This window comes from Akebia trifoliata, chromosome 12 (assembly GCF_017979445.1).
Source record: "Akebia trifoliata isolate Shusen 1 chromosome 12, ASM1797944v1, whole genome shotgun sequence".
In the NCBI taxonomy this organism is placed as follows: domain Eukaryota; kingdom Viridiplantae; phylum Streptophyta; class Magnoliopsida; order Ranunculales; family Lardizabalaceae; genus Akebia; species Akebia trifoliata.
This window is the reverse complement of record NC_141386.1, coordinates 3,986,808-4,011,764: the sequence shown is the minus strand read 5'-3', so window position 1 is coordinate 4,011,764 and position 24,957 is coordinate 3,986,808. Positions and strand designations below refer to the sequence as shown.

The 24,957-nt window shown below is 33.0% G+C and overlaps 1 protein-coding gene and 1 pseudogene across 1 annotated transcript; both read left to right on the top strand.

The window, feature by feature from the left end:
• The first annotated feature begins 306 nt into the window (after positions 1-306).
• On the top strand, positions 307-2,260 carry LOC147388688 (glucuronoxylan 4-O-methyltransferase 1 pseudogene; annotated as a pseudogene).
• Positions 2,261-15,095: 12,835 nt separating this feature from the next.
• LOC147388687 (profilin) lies at positions 15,096-18,356 on the top strand. Its single transcript, XM_086418460.1, has 3 exons — positions 15,096-15,342; positions 16,356-16,493; positions 17,922-18,356. The coding sequence occupies exons 1-3, from the start codon at positions 15,220-15,222 to the stop codon at positions 18,054-18,056; spliced, it is 396 nt and encodes a 131-aa protein (XP_086274586.1). The 5' UTR covers positions 15,096-15,219; the 3' UTR covers positions 18,057-18,356.
• Positions 18,357-24,957: the final 6,601 nt, after the last annotated feature.

Sequence of the window (24,957 nt, the reverse complement as noted above, 5' to 3'; positions counted from 1 at the left end):
TTAATAGACAAGTATAACAAAATGATAAGTCGATTGAATTAAGAGTCAATGCTTATAAATCCATATTTATCACTCAAAAAACAAAAATTATCTATCATGGTTGTTGTTGTGGACACTGATCAACTATTTATCATGGTTGTTGTCGTGGACACTGATCATTGTCGGGTTGATTGTGCTGCTCATTAACCTACAATTCATATACAATAATCAAATTAATCATATCAATAAATATTTATTTATTAATAAAATATTTTAAAACACAACATATTCTATTATCAGTGAGAATTTACCTTTCTCATTAGAGTAATGATCAATTCCTTGAGTCTCTCCACCTCAGCATCTCTCACAATCTGTTGTTGCTCCAAAGACTCTAGTTTCTTCTTCAACCTATGTACCTCAGTAGAATCGTTAGAGGAATTTTCAGAATATGATGCAAATAATTTGCTAGGAGTCTGTCCCAAGCCGACACCACGAACATGACCATGTCTATCAGGACCTAAGACCTGAGAGAATACATCATTTCGATCTGTAATATCTTGAGAGCTTTTTGGTAATAAACTCAAAAGTTCTTTTTATCTTGTCCTGCAAAATATTTTAAAAATTCTTAGTATCTTCAAATTCAGATATTAACATGATTGATTAATGCTTGATGAAAATTATTTAAAATTAAACTTAGAATCTTCTCCGCCGTGGCCAAATCATTGGGCTTGTGTGTCATGAGAGGCATCGAGTGCGACCTCTTTTTCTCTTCGATTTTGTTCTCTCACTAGATGAACTTTGTTCAGGTTCCATCTGCAAATGTAAAGTGCAACAGAAAAATGAATTATTTATCTAGATAATTATGTTTTATGTACTAATTGTGGAAAAGCATATACAACAAATTATGTTTTATTTACTACTAAAACAAGTTAGATCCACTAACACCTCATACAAGGACTAGCATTAAAGAGAAAATTTTGTCAAGTTGTTAAGTTGAGTCAATATAAGGTTCAACATTATCACATAAGTCGTAAGTGAGAAAACATAAGCATTCATGATATGAAAGATTTCTTAAAAAATTATCATGAATGCTAACTTTCATCCCCAACTCTTCACTTCCGAACACAACCTATGGAATAACTCAGTCTATTCTGCTCCATAAGGTTTTCAGCCTTGCTTGGATCGATGACTGCTGCATTACTATTATTATTTTTTTGGATTAAGTACATGAACTGCTACATTCAGAACCTAATTAGCAATCTAGTATATTATTCACATTTAAAAGGACAGATCAAGGTGTCTATGAAATTTGCAATAGAAGAAAACAAGATGAATCAAACATTTCAACAAAGCAATCTTAAAATCAGCACAAATGGTTGCATCACTCAATAATTAAAATCACTTTTGACCACTGATGCTACTAGGGGCGGAGCCAGGATTTTGCTCATGTGGGGGCAACCAAGAGTAGAAAAGAAAATTTGTGGGGGACATTCAAGAGTGAAAAAAATAGTTGTGGGGGCAATTAAGAGTAGAAAAAAAATTTGTGGGGGCAATAGTGATAAATTTCTTTATCCGCTGTTCAAATCTGTCGTAATAGCACATTATGCCATGGAATTTGAAAACTCTTGTGGGGGCAAGTGCCCCCACTGCCCCCACTCGAAATCCGCCCCTGGATGCTACCGACAATTAAGAATAATGAAACACACGCCATTGTAAACCGAGGAAACAACATCATTGGTCACTTTTGTCCACCTCTTCCTGTCTCCACACCTACTTGCACCAAGATCCCACCTTCCATCACACAAGCACTCATCCACTACACAACTTCAGACATCACACCACAACAAACACTCAAAGAAATCTCTGTAACAGCTCAAGTCCTAGAAAATAAGTCTCCATGCAACTTCTTAGTCTTTGGACTTGGTCATGATAGCCTCATGTGGAGAACTCTAAATCATGGTGGCCGTACAGTTTTTCTAGAGGAAGACAAATCATGTATAGATCAAATCAATGCGAGGTTCCCCACGTTATTAACTTACCATGTGGTGTATGATAGCAAGGTAAACCAAGCAAAAGATACGATGAAGATTGGCAAGGGAGAGGACTGTAGGGTTGTGGGTGATCCTCGATTTTCCAAGTGTCACTTGCATTGAAGGGTGTACCTAATGAGGTGTATGAGATAAAATGGGATTTGATCATGGTTGATGCACCAACAGGGTACCATGAAGATGCACCAGGAAGGATGAGTGCTATATATACAGCTGGAATGATTGCAAAGTAAATATTAGAGAAGCTAAATAGATCATGTCATGTTGGATGCAATTGAACAAGAAAGAGAAATGTGGGATTTTGACGAAAGACAACCCCATCACTAAAGGACCAAGACATCACATAAACAATTAGAAACCTTACAAGTATAGTTAAATTAGATTTATGCATCAGAGAGATTCCCAAAGACTAAGTGATCATTCTCCAAATCTAAAACAAGAATGGTGTAAATCCACTAAGATTTCATATAAAAATAAATAGCAGAGTTGATGGATATCATACCTGCACAAATCTGTATTGCCTTGTTATTCCTCCTGCAACATAATACAATTGTGTTAGAAAGGCTTGTGTTTTTGTAGTACCTTGACAAGAGGTAGAGATACAAGTCACTTGTTCTGAAATACAATTAAATACAGGATGAGTAACAAAATAGCAGTCAATAGCTATTTACAAATTTAGCCTCATTGTTATTATGCACTCCTCTAAATAATGGAATGAGCCGAAATAATAATAATTTAGTCTCGTCATCTGATTAGTACTCACTATCCCCTATTCAACTCTACCTTCTTGCTCCACAATTCACATCTTCTCAACATCAGGATGACAAAAGTCACATTCCCAATGGCTTTGCTATTTCTTAGTTTGGTTAGTACTCTTTCTTAGATGGGCTTTATAGGCGAAGAAAAGAAAGCTTTAATAGTGTGGAGGATGCGAGCTAAGATTTGGAGTTGGAAGGCATATCTAGTATGTGTGTATGTATATATAGAGTGAGGAAATGTTATGTTGCCAATCCATTCAAAAGGAGTAGTAGGTGGTAAGGGTGTCAATGGATAGCCGAAATCCGAATTCGAATTCGAAAATTCAGATATTATTCGAAAATTTCGGATATCGGATTCGGATTCGGATGTCATTCTAACATTCGAATGAATTTCGGATACGAATTCGGATATTGCGATATCCGATTCGATAATATCCGCTCCGATAACACTACATGTCATGTATTTATGTTTTACAACAAAACGTTTCTATATGTATATATGTGTTATGTATTCGTTACATACAACGAAAATTTATCTTAAAACTTCGTCTTCTCAATCTAACCCACCTTAGCCGTAAAGAACCAGACGACACAGCTGGTTTCGATCGAACTTCGACCACTATCTTCTCCGGCCGGCGAGTATCAGGTACGCATTCTCTCTTTCTCTCTCTCTCTCTCTCTCTCTCTCTCCGATCTGAACGGCTGAACCGGTCGGAGTGATTTTTCGGACAAATCTGTGGGTTTCGTCGTTTCAACTATGCGAACTCCGACAAGTCTTCCCCGGCCGGCGAGCATGCAGGTACATACTCTCTCTCTCTCCGATCTGAACTAGTCGGAGTGATTTTTCGAACAAATCTGTGGGTTTCGTCGGATTTTTTATCGAATCGGATATCCGATATCTTTTTCGGATTCGAATTCGAATGTTTGTCAGGATATCCGATCGGATTCGAATTCGAATTCGGATAGTATTATTTATTTTAGGATTCGAATTCGGATAGAGCACTATCCGATCGGATAGCTATCCGTTGACAGCCCTAGTAGGTGGTGAGGAGGCACGATCGGATAGCTATCCGTTGACAGCCCTAGTAGGTGGTGAGGAGGCACAATTGGCTAATTAAGCTTAAGGACCTACACCTCATAAAGCATCACATGGGTTTGCTCATTTAGTGTTCTTATCCATCAATCAATTGATGTTGCATCAGAACCACTTATGCATTTGAATTCATTATTCAAATAAACATTATTAGAACTCAGGGGCAATTGATAACCTTATCATTTCTATTTCGATGACTTCAATTTAGCCGTAATAATTCTAAGCAAATTAAACTTTTATGTTTCTTTCTTCAAGATTTATCACTATGACCTTCTTTGTCTCAGATAGGTCTTCCCAATAAACAATTCTTAAAATTGAATGACAAGAATGCATGGAATGCAAAAGATGTTGCTGATTCTGTCTTATCTGACAAGTTTGCATTGGTATTTGGTTTGTTCAGCTCTTTACTTGACACAGCCTTAAGTTTGCAACAATGACCCATGGGCCTTATTAGAACTCAGGGGTCAGAACCACTTTCTTTTGAGTGACCCATGGCTGATTTGGATCTTCCGACAGACTGTGACCTCCATCGATTGGATAGACCAAATCGAAGAGTGTAACCATTGACTAAGTACAGTGGTGAGGTCCAACAGTCCGTGATGGGAGGCTTCTCCAAATTGTATTAAAAAAAAATCACCTTGTAAACTCAATACTGGCTTGAACTCACATTCTATTTACTGTTCAGCATGTCACCTCCGCACAACGCTTGGCAGAGAGTTCTGTTCTTGATACACATTCAAGCAAAGTGTACCCATTTCCTGAGTTATGAAATCAGATCTTACTGGTCAATAATATAGTGATGTATTGTTTTGTTTTCCAATTGTTCTCTTTTTAGAATAGAATAAGCAGTGTGGGTTCATGATATAGTTTATGGGATTTGTGAATGTAACAGCATTTTTGAACTTCTCATAGATGCACATTTGTTTTATTACGGGAAAGCTGCCTTGGGCTAATTTAACGAGAAATTGGTTGGAACCAATTTAGAGGAAGTGGTATTATAGTTAAGGTTCAAAGGAGTCTTTTTTGGTGAGAGGTCATTTTCAAAGGAAGTTGGCATCAAGGTTGCACTTCTCCCTTTTGGGAGGTTTGGTTCCATGTAGAAAGTTTGATGTTCATTCTAACTAGTGTGTCTTATTAGTTGACTAGTGTGTTTTAAGGTGACCCTGATAGGTGAAGCTGATCCATTCCAGATCATAAAAAAGGTGAGGAATTGTATACAATCAACCTAAGATGAAGGCATAATAGCCCAAAACGAAAAACTAACAAGAGAATATAGCCAAAACTTGAAACAGATAGAAAAGATTAGGTTCACATCAGGAATAAAATCATCCATAAGACAGAATTTTGAAGTTCTGGAGGTCAAAAATATTTTCACTCACAAATAAGTATAGAAAAAAATGATGCACAAAAATCTTAAAACCCATTCAAACAAAATGACCTTGACAGAGCCAACCAATGATCAAATATTCTTTTACTTTTACATATATTTCCTATCTTATTTTTATTTTGGACTATAAATTATCTGGCATAGATATGACTACAATATTGCATCAAAATACATGTGTATGGACTTTTCTTGTGGGTTTCTTGAAGGTGTTGTGTTAGACACCTAGATTTGTATTGGATACCAACATACATCTTTGTATCATTGTTACATAGCGAAATATCCATTTCAACATTGCCAGGGTATGGAAGAGTCTCCTCCATTATAGGATTTTAAGTAGTGGTTGTGGACATATTATGAATAACTTGATGGTGGAATCCTATTTCTTCAATCAAAAACTGAAATTTGAAAATGCTGAAAGATGCAAAAAAAAAAAAAAAACACATTAATCATTACTCCACAAGAATGACTAAAGAATAATGAACTTAATTCACTCCATGTATATAAGATTGTGAAACTCCACAAAAATATCATTGAATGATACTTTAATGTTTGTGCAAGAAGGTAATTTTTTCAACCTAATTGGATAATTAAATAACAATTAAACAGAAACAGACCTGCAATCAAGCAATCAATAGTTTAAATGATTAAATAACAATAAATCAAATGTCAAGCAATCAAGCCAAAAGGCTTTTATATATCAACATGGATTGTAAAAATAGGAAAATCTCATAGTTTAAATGATGAAACAAATACAATATGCTGATTTTTTCCAAACGTAGAGTGCAAACCAAGTATTTTTACCACAAACTCTTCTCGCCATTACAACAAAGATCAGAACTTCAAAACAAAAAACAAAGCTACAACAAAGCCTATATCACGGACCAATTTATGAATTGGTCGGTGTGCTTGAGACTATATCAAGCAATCAACCACTAGATTGATGTTGAAAATGACATCACAAGGAACATAACCACTAAAAGAGCGACTATATCACTCATTCCATAAGGCTAGACATATAGAAAAGGGTGGTCACAAAAACAGGACCTTTTACCTACTAGAAAAGGCTTTTCAGATTGCTGGGATTGAAAGCGAGAAACCATGAAACTAGGGAAACCCAATAAATTTGAAATAGGCTTACTGATTTAATTTAAAAATAATTAAAAGCGGCAAATCAGTAAACTGATTGAGCTTCTCTAGAGAATGCAGTGAGAACAATCATTGATTCAGATAAGACTTCTGTTAAAACCCAAAAAAAAATTGCAATCATTAAAAAAGGATAAACTAAATTTCGTTCCATAAATAAATGTATTTTTTCTTATTTTCACTTAAATCTCGCACAACTGCATTATATTAAGAACCTTGCCCTATTAAACATCATTTTCAGACTTCCATCAATAAATAAAAAATTCCATATCCCACAAACAAACATAATGAAAAACTCGAACACCTTTTCTCTTCCCACTCTTGATTGTGCCTATCCACTATTCAATCAATCAACTACACCCCTGTATGATTGCTATTTTGCCAGAAGAAGGAAAGGTTTAGTTGTAGACTTGTATAAAAAATAGAAATAAAAAGTACTTAAATTATGATACATAGGTTGGATCTAACCTGAACTAATGAATGGAATCGAACTGAACTTCCATGGTTCAAGCAATCTCTGATAAAAATCTCCCTCAAATGCTACGAAATTTGCAAAAAAATCATCCTAAACCATAAATCTATCGAATTTGATGGGAGAAAGAAATATAAGAAATTTTATTTTGGGAATCATACCTCGTTCTGCGATTTGGATTCTCAAAACCTCAAAGAGCTACGAAATTTACGATTTCGATTTTCAAAACTTCAGAGAATGTGAAGAGGAGATGTGAAGAGCAAATTTCGATTCTCAAAACTCCAGAAAATGTGAAGAGAAACTTGATATAGAGAGAGAGTGATTTGGATTCTCAAAACCTCAAAGAACTTCAAAATCTACGATTTCGATTCTCAAAACTCCAGAAAATGTGAAGAGGAACTTGATATAGAGAGAGACCTATTAGAATGAAAATCGAAACCCTAGATGTGAAGGAGTTGTGATTAACTTGATGGAGAGAGAGAGGTTCTCACAAAATCTGTTGATAGAGGAGAGAGTTTTTTTTTTTTTTTTTTTTTGCGAAATTTCGGTTTTTGGCGCGCAGGTTGTGTTTTACAGTGGCGCCTATTTTGGACGTCGCTGAAAATGAGTCGATAAAAGACGTTATTTTTGTTGTGTCTGCTGGGTAAATCTCTCTATTTTCATTTGGTTTACTCCAATTCCTCAGATCTTTTTTACTTTTTGTAATATTTTATTTCTTTATTCATTTTTTTTTTAATGCAATACAACTAACGGCTTTGTTCTTATTTGAATTCTGGTTAGAAGAGATTTTGCAAATATAGAATATTTTGAACTCTTTATATAAATGAATGGTAAAGTCCACTCAATACTTTACTGGCATGGGTTAAATAATTGTGGAAGATCAGAATGAATTTATTTAGATCTTCTTTTGTAGAGAAGGTCTCATTGTGGAGGATTTATAGAGTAATTGAATCTGTTTTGAAATTAATTAATCATAAAATATATGTGTTGAGTGAACTTTCATGAACAATGAACTGAAATGAAGAATACATGATCGACGACTAGAATTTTTTTAAAAAAATAAATGTTTATTCATTACAAATGTTTGATTAAAAGTAGGAGGGCTGCATTTTGGTCTTTCAAATTTTGTGGTCAACAAACGTCTGCCTCACTCTGGGCTTAAAATGGGTTGGATCTAAGAATATCCATATAAATATATATCTGATTATTATATTCAGATCTGGATCGGTATCTAAATATCTGGATTTGGATTCATATCCAACTTGGATCTTATTAACTAAAACCATATTCGAATCATTTTGTTGTAACCAAATCCGATCCGACTGAATTCTTTCGGGTTGGTCGAATTGGAAAATTTTAGACTGTTCATTTTTTTTTTTGTTACTATATTTATATTCTACTTGTTATACTATTAAATTTAGAGTCGTGTTGGAGTAACATTGTGGGGGGACATTTCTAACGTGGAAGTGTGTAGGAGCCATAGATGCTTTTCATCGAGATACGGGTGAGATTTCGATGAAATGCATCTATGATTCCTACACACTTTCAGGTCAAAAATGTCCCCCACAATGTTACTCCAACACTATCTTTCAATTTAACTATTAAAATTCTTTTATTTTATAAGAATTCATATTATCTTAAGTAATAAAATAGATATTTTAAAAAACATTAAAATATAATTTTCATACATCATTGGGAGGCAGATATAAGGATGGATTTGTTTCCGACCCAGATCCAACTCAAGTCAAGGGACATCAACCCATATTTTTATCTTAATCTACTCCAAGGGTCCAAATTCTCTAGGATTCAAATCACTTGGATTTTGAATAAAATTCGACACATTATACAGTCTGCACTCCTTATGTTAGTTAGTTTTTAGTCTTATAAAATTACAGACTTTTGTTATGTTATTTACAAAATCAACTTATTAATATTTCAAAATCACAAAAAGACCCTTATAATATTTTAAATGATAAAATATGATATAAAATTATATTATATATTCAAATTAAAAATAAATAAATTTTAAATTAATATAAACAAATTTAATCATCCATAAATCCTAATTTTTGTAATGAACGTGGGGTTCCTTGCACTGCCACCTCCTAGTGCTTATAAAAAGAAAGTTGAAAAAATATACAAATCTCTCTAATTGGGTCAATACTCTACTAAATTAGAAAAATAGGATATGAGATGAAGAGGTTTTGGAATCTTGTAAGATTTAAAATAGAATAATTTACCAAAACGGTAGAGTTTTCGAAATTAATTCCGAAAATGGTACATTGTAGCAATTAATTCCGAAAATGGTAAATTTACCGTTTTCGGAATTAATATTTTTTACTAAAACGGTAAAAATAGTAAAATATATTTTTTATATACCGAAATACCCTTTTTTTTGTTTTACATATATATTTATAATTTTAACCTTAAAAAAATGAAAATCTAACTAAAAAGATTCACTTTCTTTCGATAATCCAACAATCATATGTATTTATAATTTTTTTTTTACCAAAATCAATTTTATTTTCGTAATTTCAGTCAAAAAATAAAAAAAGGGCATTTTCGGTATAAAAAAATACATTTTACTGTTTTTACCGTTTTGGTAAAAAAAATTAATTCCAAAAACAGTAAATTTACCGTTTTCAGAATTAATTGCTACAGTGTACTGTTTTGGTAAATATTCGAAATGTTGTGCATGTTTTGATAAATCTGCCTTTAAAATATCGGAATGTACATATGTATCGATATCAGTATCGGTATCAGCCAAGACCTAATACGAAATGTTGACCCCAAAACATTGAATGTTTTGGGAATGTATCGGTTGATACCGTATCAGTTTTTCATTTATCAAAACATTCAATTGATACAGAATTTTATATCGTGCTTGCAAAGACTTAGATCGATATGATACAGGATCGGTGAAGTCTATACTTACTCCTTATTTGTGCTGGTGCATGTATTGGATTGTTTAAATCTCGGATTCACAAAATTTCTATTTAGTTTATTCTTAACTTTATGAAAAAAATAAGTTCAAGCTGAGAAATCATTTAAAATTAGAATTATTAGAATGGGTTGATTTTATTTTATTTTTCTACTGATTCTAGGTTTTTTGAAAATGATTAATTATAATTGGATCATCCAATGTTATTCATATGGATCTCACAAGTAAAAGTAAATATAAATAGATTCTATCATATGTTGGAAAATGTGTATATAAATTGAAAAAATTCAATGAAGGAGATTTTATGATTTCAAGGCTCGAATTAGATTCGATATTTTTTAAACAAATATTCTCCCCTACTGGTTAGAATCATAGTATACAAAGGGTAAACGAACAAATATTTTCAGGATAAAAGAAGTCTACACTTAAATTATTAAATCGGATTATGTACGATCCGATTTAATTTAGAACACTTGAAGATAATTAGGAACTAAAAATACCAAGTACTTAAATTTAGACAATGGAGAACATATAATAAAAAAAATTCCGATGAAGAAATCTGATTTCTGGTTGATTTTTAATAGTCATTTTTGTGTTTGTTGATCGAAAGTCATAATTAAATATCTCTTGGTTCAGGAGCCATTGAATCGTGTCTGATCTTAAATCTAATGATCCAGATCGCATCCTATCGAAGGTATATGTCTCATGTCTTTTAATCATCACCTTTGGTTGAATCTATGTGATCTAATGGTTTTAATCGCGCCCGATCAGTCACCACTTGATCTAACGGATCCGATCGTTCCCGATTGGATACCAATTATGAATCAATGCACTCGATTAATCTTGATCGGATTAATTTGATCCAATGCATCTGATTGTTCTTAAGGTATTATTTTGATCCATCGTATCCGATCGAATACTAGTGTGATCTTATGGTGTAGATCACACTTGATTCATCACACATGACGGATCAACCACAGTTGTTAGATGATTTCGAATCTTGTAAATTTTAAGATTCCCCAACTCTTCATGACAATGCGTACATAAGGTGCAAAGTGCGCCTCAAAGCGCCCTAAACGCCTAATTGCCCTTTCCTCAAAACTCCCTAAATGCCTAATATGCCTTTTGCACAATGCGCATGCGCAAGTGGTATTTCGCATCACTTCGAAACACCGAATCAAAACCTTAAAGATATGACACAAATACAACTAAATATGTTGATATAAGGTATCACACATTCTCATTTGTGAGTAATGTGAGATTAAATCTTGTACATACAAAAATTCCCAAATTTCTAACTTAAGAAAAAATCAAAAAATTAAACCATAAAATCTATATTATATTTTGAAAATTCCAACATCATATACAAGAGAAATATGAAATACATCCTTGACCCAGGTCCTCATCTGGAACACTTAAACCATCACATTAATTAAAATAAAACCTAAAAAAAGGTCAAATTTTATCCAATCAAAGGCTCTAAAAATGATCGACCATTAAACTCTCATCCCATATTGCAAATGTGACAATCAACACTAAACTTTTCTAAAATCATAATTTTGCACATTTGTACTTTACAATAAAGAGCTACTATTCCCTCACCAACTTTTACTAATGCCACACCAATTCTTATAAAAAGCTTCAAAAAAAATTGCACATAATTAGTGTGGCATTAGTAAAAATTGGTGTGGCAATAGCAACTCTATTACAATATCATAGATAGGTTGTTTTGAATGCATTGAAGAATTCACACCACTTAATTGAAAAGAAAGCAATTTACATAAAAATCATTTGAGTATAAGATTTCTTTCATCCCAAAACCTCATTTTTTTAACGTTTAAAAAAAAAAAAAAATTCTCTTTCTATTTTTCTTTTTTTACATTTAATTTTCACAATTAGTTGCTATGGGGAACCTCTATTGCACTCCCTCTTTAATGGATGTAGAAAGTCAAAATGAGACAAAAGGGGTGATCATTATTAATTGTATTTGAAATTTTGAATCTAGTCTCGAAAATAAATCATGAATGTTTGTAAGTTCGTTGAAGATCTTGTAACAAAGACGAAGACTAATAAGAGAAAAGATATAGTATAACTTTCCTTCTTTGAATCTATTTGAAATTTTCAATGATTTCGACATACCCCTCAATGTTTTGACAAATTTTGACATAGACATATTGGCTTCGGTTAATTACAATAATAATTAATGTAAAATAACTAAAACACCCTCAACACTTGTAGTCAAAACCCTTTTTATCATCTTCAAGTTTCTAAAATTTGGAGGGTGTTATTTTCTCCCTAACACCAAGGGGTTGATTAGTGGCAAGTCTAGTCTTGATAAGCTCCTCAGGAAGGATAGGTCAAGTGTTCGAAACTCCATGAAGCAATGAATTCCTTGGTACCACTCTTCAGGGTCTGGTTGATCCACAACCCAACCAATTGCATGTAGGACTTTTTGAGGGGGCTGTGCGTGTGACAATGGGATTAATCCCACCTGAAGGGTGGGGAGAATACCCAAGATAAGGCAAAAAAAAAAAAATGTTATTTTCTTCTAATTCATCCATACTTCAACCACTTGTAGACAACCTTCTATTTTTCTACTTAAAATCTATAACCATACAGTCTTTAGCTTCGACTCAAAATCCTATGCTGTTCTCGAGCTTTGAAGGTTGAAGGAGATGGAATCTTAAGGTTGGACATGAGAGTAAAGAAATACCATGGAGTTTGAAGATGATGGCTTTAAGATAAAGAAATGGGCATTTGGTCATTTTATGTTATTCTCTTAGAGACGATTGAGGTCAAAGTAGTATGTCATCAGTGTTAAAACACAAGAACCTCAAATATTCACAAAATAAATCACCCAAGCTTTTTTTTTTTTATCAAATAAATCATGAATGCTTATAAGGGATGATTATAAATCTTATGAAAATTTTCATTAACTTGCTAAACTAAGAGAAAAATAACATGAGTGTTCGAAGTACGTACATAAACATCATCATCAAATTCTTATCCCAACAACCTGGCATCATCTTAAGTAAAGCCATGCTTCATTAATTCAATAATATTCAAATTTTCTCTAAATCTCAATCTAAGTATTTTTTTTTCTTTCTTTCGATACTTTAGAATCTTTAATTTACATGGTTTTTGGTTTGACACATTGCAAAGCAACTTTGAGGTCGTGGGTTCAAGTCTAGTTTACCCATAATAATAATAATAAATTACATGTATTTAAGGTAGATAATGCAGATAAGGCTTTGAATGAGCATGTACAGAGGAAATAGGGTAAGGTGGATCAAACATCCGCCTAACTTGAGAAGATGGTCCTTTAGGGGTTGTTGCACAAGGCGGAGGGGAAGAAGATGTAGGAGAATGAGGAAAGATTCGATTAGAAAGGAGAGAAGATGTAGGAGAGAGAGAGGCCCAAATGATTCAAATATCCCTCTCTTTAATGTATACAAATTAGTAGATTGCATGACATGAAATACAAAATTTACTATTTACATGAGATTAGAATCTACTCTATAACTAACTTAAAAAATTGATTTTGATATTTCAAGAAGACAGTTGTAGAGGGTAGAAACCTCAAGATCACTAATGATGATATGTGTCACATAGGGATTAGAGATAGGATGAGATATTTTGACTCATTCGAGACATTGTCCCAAGGAGATATGAATGGTAAGTTGGATCTCAGGGCAACATACATGGATCCATTGCTCAAATAATTGGGGATTCGATTGGGCAAGTTTCTATTTTTTGAGATTAAGTCAAATTCCAAAAAATCAAGGACAACTCGATACAACCATAGTCAGGATACCATTTTGGTAAGGATATAGGAAACCAAATTAAACCAAATTGGGAAAGGTTTCTCTATAAATATGACAATGATCAAAAGAGAAAAAGGTACTAATTTTCTATCCTAAAATTTCTTAGGATTTACTTTGTTCTTAATTTGGATCAAGTAGTTCATCAGCCAGACTCTAATCTCGAGGTGGATCCAGAAAATTGCATCCACAATGGTCTATTTTTATAATGTGTTGATTTTTTTTATTTATTTTTAATTTGAAAGATTAATTAGCCAATATAATAAATAAATTCTATTAGTTTTATCTGTTGGTTTTTTTTTTCTTCTTCTCTCATTCATAAGATGTTTGTTATTCAAAAATTACTAGCAAAATGGCACATCAAGGTTTGTATTTGACCCACCGGGGGTTAGTTGAGATGGTGAGGAGCGTCTGGGTTTGCTTGTCAACGTGACTTCGAGTCTCTACATACCCCTCAACATAAATGTGATGACTTAAATGTCATAACACGGGACAGGGTGTAGGATGGTGTGTGCGGTCCCAAATAGATTAGTCTCACCAAAGGTGGGGATACTCCCTGGGTTTATAAAAAAAAAATAAAAATCATATCTGACCCCAAATCCAATAACTTTGAAAATGGATTAAGGATTTGGCTTTTGGTAAAGATCCAATTTGATAACCTATATGATTAGCTTTAAATCAATCATATCTCGATAAATTAAGAGTGGGATCCAATAAAATGTGAGAAAGTAGGAAAATCATATTACATTTTAATTCGCATTTCATCTCACTCAAACCTGATCCAATTGTTATTGGATCCTAATATTGAGATCCGACAAAACCCGATCTAACAAGATCCATTCTTATTGGATTAGTTTTGTATCCGATCCAATCTAGTGACAATCGAATTTATTTTAGCATTATTAAATAGAGAAACATTTTCCTTACTCATTATCTAAGATTTCAAATCTTACTAGGAGTCTTTGAGTTCAAATAGATAATCAAATTGATAATTTAATATACAATGTTTTAGATTTCATGAAAAAATTCTGATAAAAAAAAAAAAATTTAGACTTGATTAAAGGTTTTGAAAATGGATGACTGACTATTAAATTCCCACCTAACTCATGAGTTTAGTGAAAAATAATTTTTTCTAATTTTTTTATATTTTATTTTAATATCATTGAATTTTGTTCTCTGCAACAATGTGACATTGGATCATGTTTTTGGATGCCATATTATGAGTTCAACCATCCTTACTACGATTTGAAATCTTGCTGACTTTGTAAGGTTAGAGTAGACTGTAAGGTATTTTGTTAGGTTTAGACTTTAGACTTTAGACTTTAGACTTTAGAGCTCAATAGGGAGAAATAAGTAATTTCAATAAAATTGCGGACGTGAGGGGCACTTATGCAATCGAATTATGAGTGGCAGAAACATCACAACTTTCGTTATTTAATCTTTTTTCCTCTTTTCGTAGTTTTGACGCTATTATTAGTTATAATTCTTCTCTCGCTGAAGAACAGAGCAAAAGCTTCGGCTTTGCGACCAAAACAGAACAACAACAACAGAAAGGGTAAGAGAAGAGGAGATCAAACATGTCTTGGCAAACTTACGTCGATGAACATCTGATGTGTGACATCGAAGGTCAACATCTCGCATCTGCAGCAATTATCGGCCAAGATGGAAGCGTGTGGGCCCAGAGCGAATCTTTTCCTCAGGTTTACTTTCATCTTCTGCTAAAGTTCCGATTTTGATCTCTGAAATCGGTTTTTTTCTTGATGGGTGCGGTTTATTTTTGGTGGGTTTTGTAGATCATGTTGGATCTGTATTGTTTTGGTTGATTGGATGATGGATTTTATATATTGGGATAAAGATTGTTTTTTTATTTGAAATTTTATTGATTATTTATGTGTTATTTAGTGATTGATTCGATCTAAAATGTTATCCTCAGATACCCATTCTGTGTCATCGTTTATTGATTTGATTTGATTTTCATTAGTTGTAGTTGAGAGTTTGGGATTTGATCTGATTTATTAGATTAGTGATGTATTTGTTTCTGTTTCAGTCAAGATTTAGAAAAAAGATACATCTAATATGGGATTCTGATTTCTAATTCGTATGGACATGGATGGATCTCATAAATTAAGAGAGATTCTATTGCCACACCACACCATCTTTTACTATTATCACACTAATTCATATGCATACCATCAACGAATTAGCACATATCTGGGGGTGCTATTAGTAAAAGTTGGCTTGGCAATAGAATATCTCTAAATTAAATGATCCCCTTTTAGAGATATAAGAAAAGTTCCATCTTTTTTCTGCCCAGGAACCCAATCATAGGATGCATTGTTTGTCTGAATCCGAATCTGAATACGTTGATCCTGTTCTGATTATTATCATATTTGTTGTAATATATTTTTGTAAGATAATTTCCAATTTTATTTATTTATATGATTTATCATCTGATTGCTTTAAAAAGATTAGTCTATGTGATCTGTTTGGTTGGAATCACAAGAGCAAGATTTTCCTTGGGATTTGTTATTCTATTAATCGCTTTTTTTCTATTAGTGTTCCTATGGATCATTTATAAAATATTTTTCAATCCATATGGGGACCAACTTTGGATTTAAATGCTTACGTGAATGTGTGTGCGCATTTACATTTTTAAGTTGAATGTACCTATTGTGAACGCTTATTCATTGCTTTTAATTTGATGATGATGTAGTTAAAGCCTGAAGAAATCACTGGCATCATGAACGACTTTAATGAACCTGGATCGCTTGCACCAACTGGTTTATACCTCGGTGGCACAAAGTACATGGTGATCCAAGGTGAACCGGGGGCTGTCATCCGAGGGAAGAAGGTGATGATTTCATGTCCTACCCTGGTTAACTGACTTGTTCATTTTTCATATAAACTTAATAAGATATACCATATTATTTTAAATTATGTTAATGTTATATATAAAAAATGATGGTTCTGTGTCGGGCATTGTCACAAAAATGCCTTTGTTTAAAGAAAAGTCATGTTTAAAATGTGTTTGTACTATACAAATTTAAATGAGTAAAAAATGCAACTTTTTTACATTTTAAACATGATTTTTTTTTTCTCAAAAATGTTGTGAGCTTTTGATTAATTGTTGCGGCCTTATGGTTGTTTGTGATTTGGTTCATTAATGTTGTTTAATGCGGAAATTGGACGCAAAACATCGGATTTGGTGATTCATAAATATAGTTTAATATGGGTTTTGGTGATATGATTTCTTGATGTTATAGTTTTTAATTTTTTTCCTTCTATAGTGAGTTATTTTACCCAAAAGATAGGTCGATGGTTAGAGTTTTTTAGCATCATAAGAGCAATTCCAACCCGAGGCTTCAAATTGGCATCTTCTTCATTTTGAAGACTCCGAACCTCTTTTAGACTCCAACCAGCCCCATCATCAAATCACTATTCATTCTCTAAAACACTATTTACTCACTCGTAAAAATAAAAGGGGAATATAATAGGTAGGGGACAAATAATAGTATTTAAAACATGTTTCATGGAAAAAGAAGGTCAAAACTGCATTTATGAAAAAATGGGAAATAATAGGTATTTAAAAAATGTCAACAGTAATAGATATATGAAGATGTGAACATTGATATAGAGACAAAATCTTCATTTTGAAGTCCGGTTGGAGTTCGCTTCGCAGGGCTCCATCTCTAAATATAGAGATTTGAAGCCTTGGAGTTGCTCTAACATGTATTTTATCATTCATAGATATTTAATAGTGTTTTTTTTGGGGCTCAAAATTTTATTGTAAATTCACACCAATTGCACTAAAAAGAGAAAATTTGCAGTTACAGAAAATTTGAAGCCTTGAAAGTTTTCCTTTTGGGGCTCTGCCCCCGAACCCCCCCGCCTTCTAGGCAAGGGGGCCTCCAACCACACCCCCCAGCAAGCTCAGTGCCAAGCTTGAACAACATCTTTGCTGTGTTAAAATGATGAACAATACTTCTTAACCAGTACCATCAGGCTCCACAAACCATATAACAGCATCGCCCCATATTTGACACATTTTTTATTTGGATCTAGTCCAAGGATCCGAAATTAACGAAAACCGTTAATTTCGTATCACTCAGATTTCGGATAAAAATCCAACCCATTTTATACCCTACTTGCAATAACAATTTTCTCAAGGGATTTGGTTGAAATAGATAATCTCATTGGGATGGTTCCAATATTAGATTTTCCAACTAGTGTTGAACTTGATGTCTTACTATGCTGTGGTTGCATTATACTACATTTGCAGGGTTCTGGTGGTGTCTGTGTCAAGAAGACTACTCTTGCCCTGATCATTGGTGTCTATGACGAGCCTCTGACACCTGGCCAGTGCAACATTATTGTTGAGAGGCTTGGCGATTATCTCATTGAGCAGGGTCTTTAGTCGTCACCTTGGTATGTGTTAGTGATTATTTTTGGCATCGTCGTCGTGGTCTTCTTCATTGGCTTGCATCTACCTACCTACCTACCCACCCTACTTGCTGTTGGAATGGTTGCAGTGAAATAATATTACATAATTTGAGGTCTTGAGGAACTTTCTATGTTGGAAGTGTTTGGTACAATGTAGGTGATAGATATGATTTCTTTCTTGTTTTATGGTCTGTATCTGTCTCCCTGAAAGGGGGGTTTATGATGTTTTTAATTGAGGTGTTGCTATCTTATCTATCTATCATCTATTTATTTATTGGGTTGTAGTGGATTTGTTACATTTATTTTTGTTGTTGTTTCTTTCTTAAATTAATTCTTAGTTATTAGGTGATTTCTATTATGTGTTTGCCAAAGCCACTGTTGTCCATTTAATGGATTTGATCCTTCTCAATGTCTCCCTTAGAGCAACTCCGGCCAGCCTTCAAATCTCTATTATTTAGATATGAAGGCCTCCAAATCAAACTCTAACTGCCCTTCAAAAAAGAAGAAAACTCTTCTCTATCACTGTTCACAGTTTCAAATATAGATGGGGGAGAGAAGATTTGAAGATTCATCATTTTCAGAATATCTATTGTGTCCTTTTTTTTAAGGGTCAGGATCACTCGACTCTTAAGAACGACTCATGAAAAAAACACATGATCCCAACCATTGGATTTTGTGTTTAGGCGTCATGTTGGGTTTTTTGGTAAGTCATTCTTAGGAGTCATGATCGCAATCCTTAGTTTTTTTTTTTTTTTGTTTTTTTTTAATGGGATTGAATAGGGATTTTGATGAAGGAATAGTGATTTAATATACACTTTGTGCACAATAAATGATCAGATCAAATTTAATATATATATATATATATATTATTGAATTTATGATGTTTTATTTAGATTTTGTATGTCAAATTGAGTTTGATCTGATATGGTTGTCGTTAGATTAGATTTGAATTCTATTATTGAGATATGATAAAAAGGACGAGTTCTATCCAATGCTTATTGGATTTGTACTGATCCTCATTGGATTGATCCCAAATTAACCCCAATCAAATCTAGACCTAATTGTTGACGGTCCTTCCCATCTTACAAAGAGGGGTTGAGTCAAGCTTTTTTGAAAAAAAAAAAAAAACGCGCACACATACAAAATGAAATTATGAAAATAATTTGGATCATTGCCCACTCCAATCATATTTCTTGGGGCCTTGATCTATGGCTAGTTGGTTGACATTAGTGCAATGGGACTTTTGGGGTCATGCCGTCAATGTCCAGCTTTATCGATTGAAAACAGGCATCACCACTTTGGGGTTGGCTCAACGGTAAAAATTAATGCATGGGGGGTTTGCTCTAGTCATGGTCATATGTTCGAAATTAGGTTGTCTCTTAGGAGAGGGAGAGGGAGAGGGAGAGGGGGAAATGATTTGGTGAATAAATTTGAGATACCTTCTGAGAGATTAACTGAAAATGGTCAAAATGCTTTTTCTTCGACATCCTGCCAAAAACCGATGAATTTTCTCCCTAACTCAATCATGTTAAACCACCTTTTGGGAAGAATCTTTCACCGGTCTTCAACTTTTAGATCTTCTCCTTTAAACTTACAAGTCTCATGGAGACACGATAAGATTTTTGGGGAAGTAGAAGATTGTTGGAATTTTGGGTAAAAAAAACTAAGGATTTTCAACAAAATTTGTTAAGGAAATAGAAGATTGACATATTCTGGGAGAAAATCCAATGGGTTTGGGTTGGAGTTTTCAATTCTCTCCATCATTTGAGTTATTGATTTTTTAGGCATATCGATACCAAAAAAAAAAACAAAAAAGGAATTCAAGTCGTAATGAATGCATGCGGTTGGGTATGGGGTGGATGTGGCAAGGACACAGAACCACAAATCGTTTTCATTGGGATAAACAGGAAAAAGATGTGCAATTTTATGCCCTTGACATGTCAGCTTCGTATCCAACTGCGTATCAAGACTGCATGCATTCATCATTAGTCAATTATTTAACATCAAAGAACAATGCTTTCAGACCCTAATGTGGCAATCCATGTGGGCCTGATGACCCTTACTAAGATTTGAAATTTTACTTAGGTGATGTTTGTTAAACTGAAAAAAGTAAGTGCTGAATAGCCTTAAGTGCTGAAACTTATAAGCACTGAATCTAAGTGCTGAAAAAGTTGTTTGTTTAGATGCTGAATCATGTTTGTTACACATTGCTAAAACTGGTAAATTGTCTTTGTTACCTTTACAATCATATTATACATTATTTGCATGTTTCAAATGCTTATTTATTATCAAACACAATAAAATATTATTTCTTATAAAATTAAAATACAATTCATTTTTAAATAATAAATAATACTTAAATATTCAATTTATAAATAATAATTTCTATTTATAAAAGCCAACAAATTTCAAATTAAAAATAATAATGTCATACAAATCACCAAAATTTGAAATCAACATTAAAATAACTTAATTTTGAATGAATTATTTTCGATGGAAATAAAGGATGTGTAATTATAAAACACCCTATGAATTAATAAGGGCAACCCACACCATAACCAATTTTTTAGTGAGGATGGTCTATATGGTTTAGAGATCATCCTCACCAAAAATCAGTCCATTTTGAAACTTCTAATTCGTCAAAAATAATTTTAAAAAAAAAAAAAAAAAAGTGGACAATTTACGGTTCTTAAACTTGTTTTGATAGGATTAGAAGTTTCAGGATCTGCTGATTTTTGATGAGGATGATCTCCTCATTGTAGAGATCATCCTCATCAAAAATTAACTTATTCCAAAACTTTTAATCCATATAAGATAAAATAATTTAGTCATGGTGTGGGTTTATTAATTTGTGGGGTGCTTATATATTAATGAGGAGATCATCCTCACCAAAAATCAACTCATTCCAATTTTTTTAACCCATATAAGACGGATAATTTAGTCATGGTGTGGATTTATTAATTTGTGGGGTGTTTATATACTTATCCATGGGATGTAAGAGGTAATATCCTTTTAAGAATAAGGGCATACTTTTCCATGCTAAAAAAAAAAATGAAGGGCATACTTGTCCGTGTCAAAAAAAACGAAGTGTTTATCGCTTCAGCACTTTTTTTCAACATCAAAATAGTGCTGAATTTTTTTCACTTATTTTCAACAATAAGCACTGAAAATATAGAGTAAACAAACGCGCTATTTTGACAGAAAATGCTGAATTTAATTTTTTTCAGCAATAAACGTTGAAAAATAGCACAAACAAACACTGCCTTAGTAAGATTAGCCTAACTCAAAATTACATGTCCTTTTGATTGGAAGCAATGCTGCATCACTACCCAATTCAGCTCTTTCCTCTCATGTCTTTTTTTTAAAATTATCTTGTGGAGCGAATTTAGCTTGGCACAACATGCTAAGAGAAGGATGCCTAATAGTTCTCAATCCCAACAAGATAGGGTACACGATTTTCCCCTTATATTTAAAAGTTAAACGTTGATCGATCAAGAGGATATCGTAAAAAATCCTTTGATGACACTGATTTCTATTTCTCAATGATATCCCACAATCGAGACAATTGACAGAATCTTGAAAAAGCATTTCGTAGAAGTTCATTGACATCTTCTTTTTATAAAGCAAATCGATTTCGATTCTTGAATAATCTACATCACTTCTAATTTTATTGTAACAAAAGATTTATTTTTGTGTGGAAAAGGTCTGTATCAATAATTATGATTTTACATATAGAAGACTCAAAAGGTCTTGGATAGAGGTAATGAAAGTAGGTATGAACTTACTATCAATAACAAAACACTTGAATATAGAAAGAGTGGAATGGAGGAATATGATTGTTTAGTTGATCCCAAATTAGTAGGTTAAGGTTTTGTTGTCGTTAACAAACCATACTTATGTGAGAAACCTTACAAATTTAGGCACAAAGATGAAATCTTCTTCGTTGATCATAAACATTTGTCTCATATGTTGGTTGTAGGAGATTTTTTGGATATCTCACTCCTTAGGATCTATATTGAAATTGTTGTGCTATGTGCGGCAATTATGATGAATAATACGAAAAGAAAAAAAAAACAAGAAAAAAATAAAAAATACATAGATTTAACATGATTCGACTGCGTGCATACATCCACAAGAGTGATGAGCTGAATTTTTACTATATCAAATTGGGGTTACATCATATGAGTTTTTAGTAAACACTAGCCATATAATAGGTATTAGAAAATTCTAATAATACCCTTGTACCGTATTGCAGGGGCATTGCCCCTACACCCCAACCTATTAATTTATCCCCAACAATCCCAAAAACATATGCCATCGTTTTGTTCCGTTCTATTCGGAACGCAACACTCCCCTCTCTCTATTTCAGTATTTGCCTGCTTTCTTTATATACGTGTTCCACTTAATATGAGCCACATACTACAACATAAATTATTGTTTTACTTCGGTCTTTTTCTCCGATGATCTTCTAAGTTTTCTACCGTCTTCTCCAATAAATCTTCCTTTTTTGAATCGTCTTCTCCGCAATCTTTACTTGAAAAGACACTAGTGTAATATCAATTAAAGAGTCTCTGATAATTAAGTTAGTACTTGATAAAAATTACAAAGCAAATAGAAGAAAATTAGAACAAGAGATTTATGTGTGATTTCTCTCTTGGGTTTGAGTGGGAAGAGTCTCGTTATTTGTAGAGTGAGTTCTTTAATAAGTATAATAAACTCAATTGTAACCATTTCCCATGTTATCTACCATTCATAGTAGTAAATATTCATAATGCTTTGATGATAATGAAGACTCATTCCTCATGATTCTTGTAACCTACATGAGAATGAGGAGTGACCTTAATTGTGTATCTGCTCGCGCTTGTAACTCTTTTGGGCACGATGTCTGTTTTACCTTGATGATAGAGAATGTTTTAATGACTTGTGCTACTAGAGTAACCTTGTTAGAGATAATGATTAGTTATATAGTGCTTTCTCGTGTTGACATTTGGGTATCTTTGTGATATAAGATTACTCTTTTGTTACTGGGGTGGATTGGTCCACTATATGTAATTGATCATAGAAAAGAAAAGTAGGCCAAAAAGGCCAAACCATTTAATGTTAAGGCAAGAGAAGTTGGCCAAGTGGCCGAACCACCTCAAGCGATTATGTAGAGGGTCGGCCAAGGAGGCCGAACCACCTAGTATGGGATTAAATAAAAGGGTCGGCCAGGGGGTCCGAACCACTTAGTGGATGAAAATAGAGGGGTCGGCCAAGGAGGCCAAACCACTTAGTTATACTGCTCCATGGTTGCTGATCCACCTATGTTTTCGAATCGGATTTACAGATTGGATCATATTAGAATGAATCCAATTACTTTGATTTAGTAAATTTGCTATCCCTTTGAAAGGAATATTTTTCGTTCTTACATGGGTGATTCTAAATATTATATATCACATATTATTTATGATGCATGGGGTTTATGGTTATAAAATTGGTTCCACACTAAAATGAATCTCAGAGGTAACCAATCAACAGGATCTATGTCAAAGCCCATCACATTGACTCGTCCAAGATCAGAGATGACTCTAATATTTTAAAAATCTTAATCAAGCCTATAGAAACTCGACCTACCAAATTTTGAGGTACCCCTCTAGGTTTTAACGAAAATCAGATAACGTCCATATTTTCAAGATGACGACACACCCCTTGACTTCATCCTGCATGATAGATCGATACAAAATAATAAATATTTCTTAGAGAAATTTATCAAAACGGTACAGTTTTCATAATTAATTATCAAAATGATAAATTGTAGTAATTAATTTTGAAAACGGTAATTTTACCATTTTTGGAATTAATATTTTTTACCAAATCGGTAAAAACAGTCAAATGATTTTTTATTTATGAAAATACCCTTTTTTTTTACATATGTTTTTACCATTTTAACCTTAAAAATAAATTAAAATCCAACTAGATCTTTCTCTTCCTTTTAATCTTCCTAACACTAAATAGAAGTATGAAAGAGGAGAGGATTTTTTTTTTGTAATTTTAGTCAAAAAATAAAAAAGGGTATTTTTGGTAAAAAAAATTACATTTTACTGTTTTTACCGTTTTGGTAAAAAATATTAATTCCGAAAATAGTAAAATTATCGTTTTCAAAATTAATTGCTACAGTTTACCATTTTGGTAAATAATCGAAATGTGGTGCATGTTTTGATAAATTTGCCTATTTCTTAAGGATATTTTTAAAAATTATAAAATTGTGAAGGTTGCTAATGTAATTTGTGAGGTCAATAATAATAAAACTCAAATCAATGGCTATAAATGTCTTACAAGGTTGATTATTAATGCATTTTTTTTAAGTGCTCTCATTGCACACTTTCTTAACCCCCGACTTCATGATAACGTTAGTCGGGATATAATTAATAGATGTTTGATTCAAGTATTTTTAAGGTTGTTATTACCACGCTGCAATACTTGTATTTTATCCAAACATATAGATTTAATGTAATAACACCACATCATCATATTTAAAATCGCACCATAAGTGAAGAAATTATTATTTTTAAAGAATCTAAAATCATTAAATTTATTTAAGGGTGGATAATTATGAGGAACTCCTCCAAGTTTTTGTGAAAATTAGAGACACACCGTGCTTTCAAATTGATGATCATGAAATGCTTTCTGACTACGGTATTTCATGAGAGACTAATGTACTATGATTGAAATACTTTTGACCTTGAAAAGGTTTAATAAGTTTTTTTTTCAAAAAAAAAAAAAAAAAAAAAAGATTTTCGGACACCTCCCTATGCCCCCTTCACAGAAACTTAGATCAATTGTCTCGAGATATGCAGAACCATAAATCTTTTTCTTATGTATCTCGAGGCAAATGA

Coding starts and splice junctions, on each gene's coding strand:
- LOC147388687 (XM_086418460.1), top strand. CDS start 15,220: ATGTCTTGGCAAACTTACGTCGATGAACATCTGATGTGTGACATCGAA. Junction 15,343..16,355: donor AGAGCGAATCTTTTCCTCAG/GTTTACTTTCAT, acceptor ATGATGATGTAG/TTAAAGCCTGAAGAAATCAC. Junction 16,494..17,921: donor CTGTCATCCGAGGGAAGAAG/GTGATGATTTCA, acceptor CTACATTTGCAG/GGTTCTGGTGGTGTCTGTGT.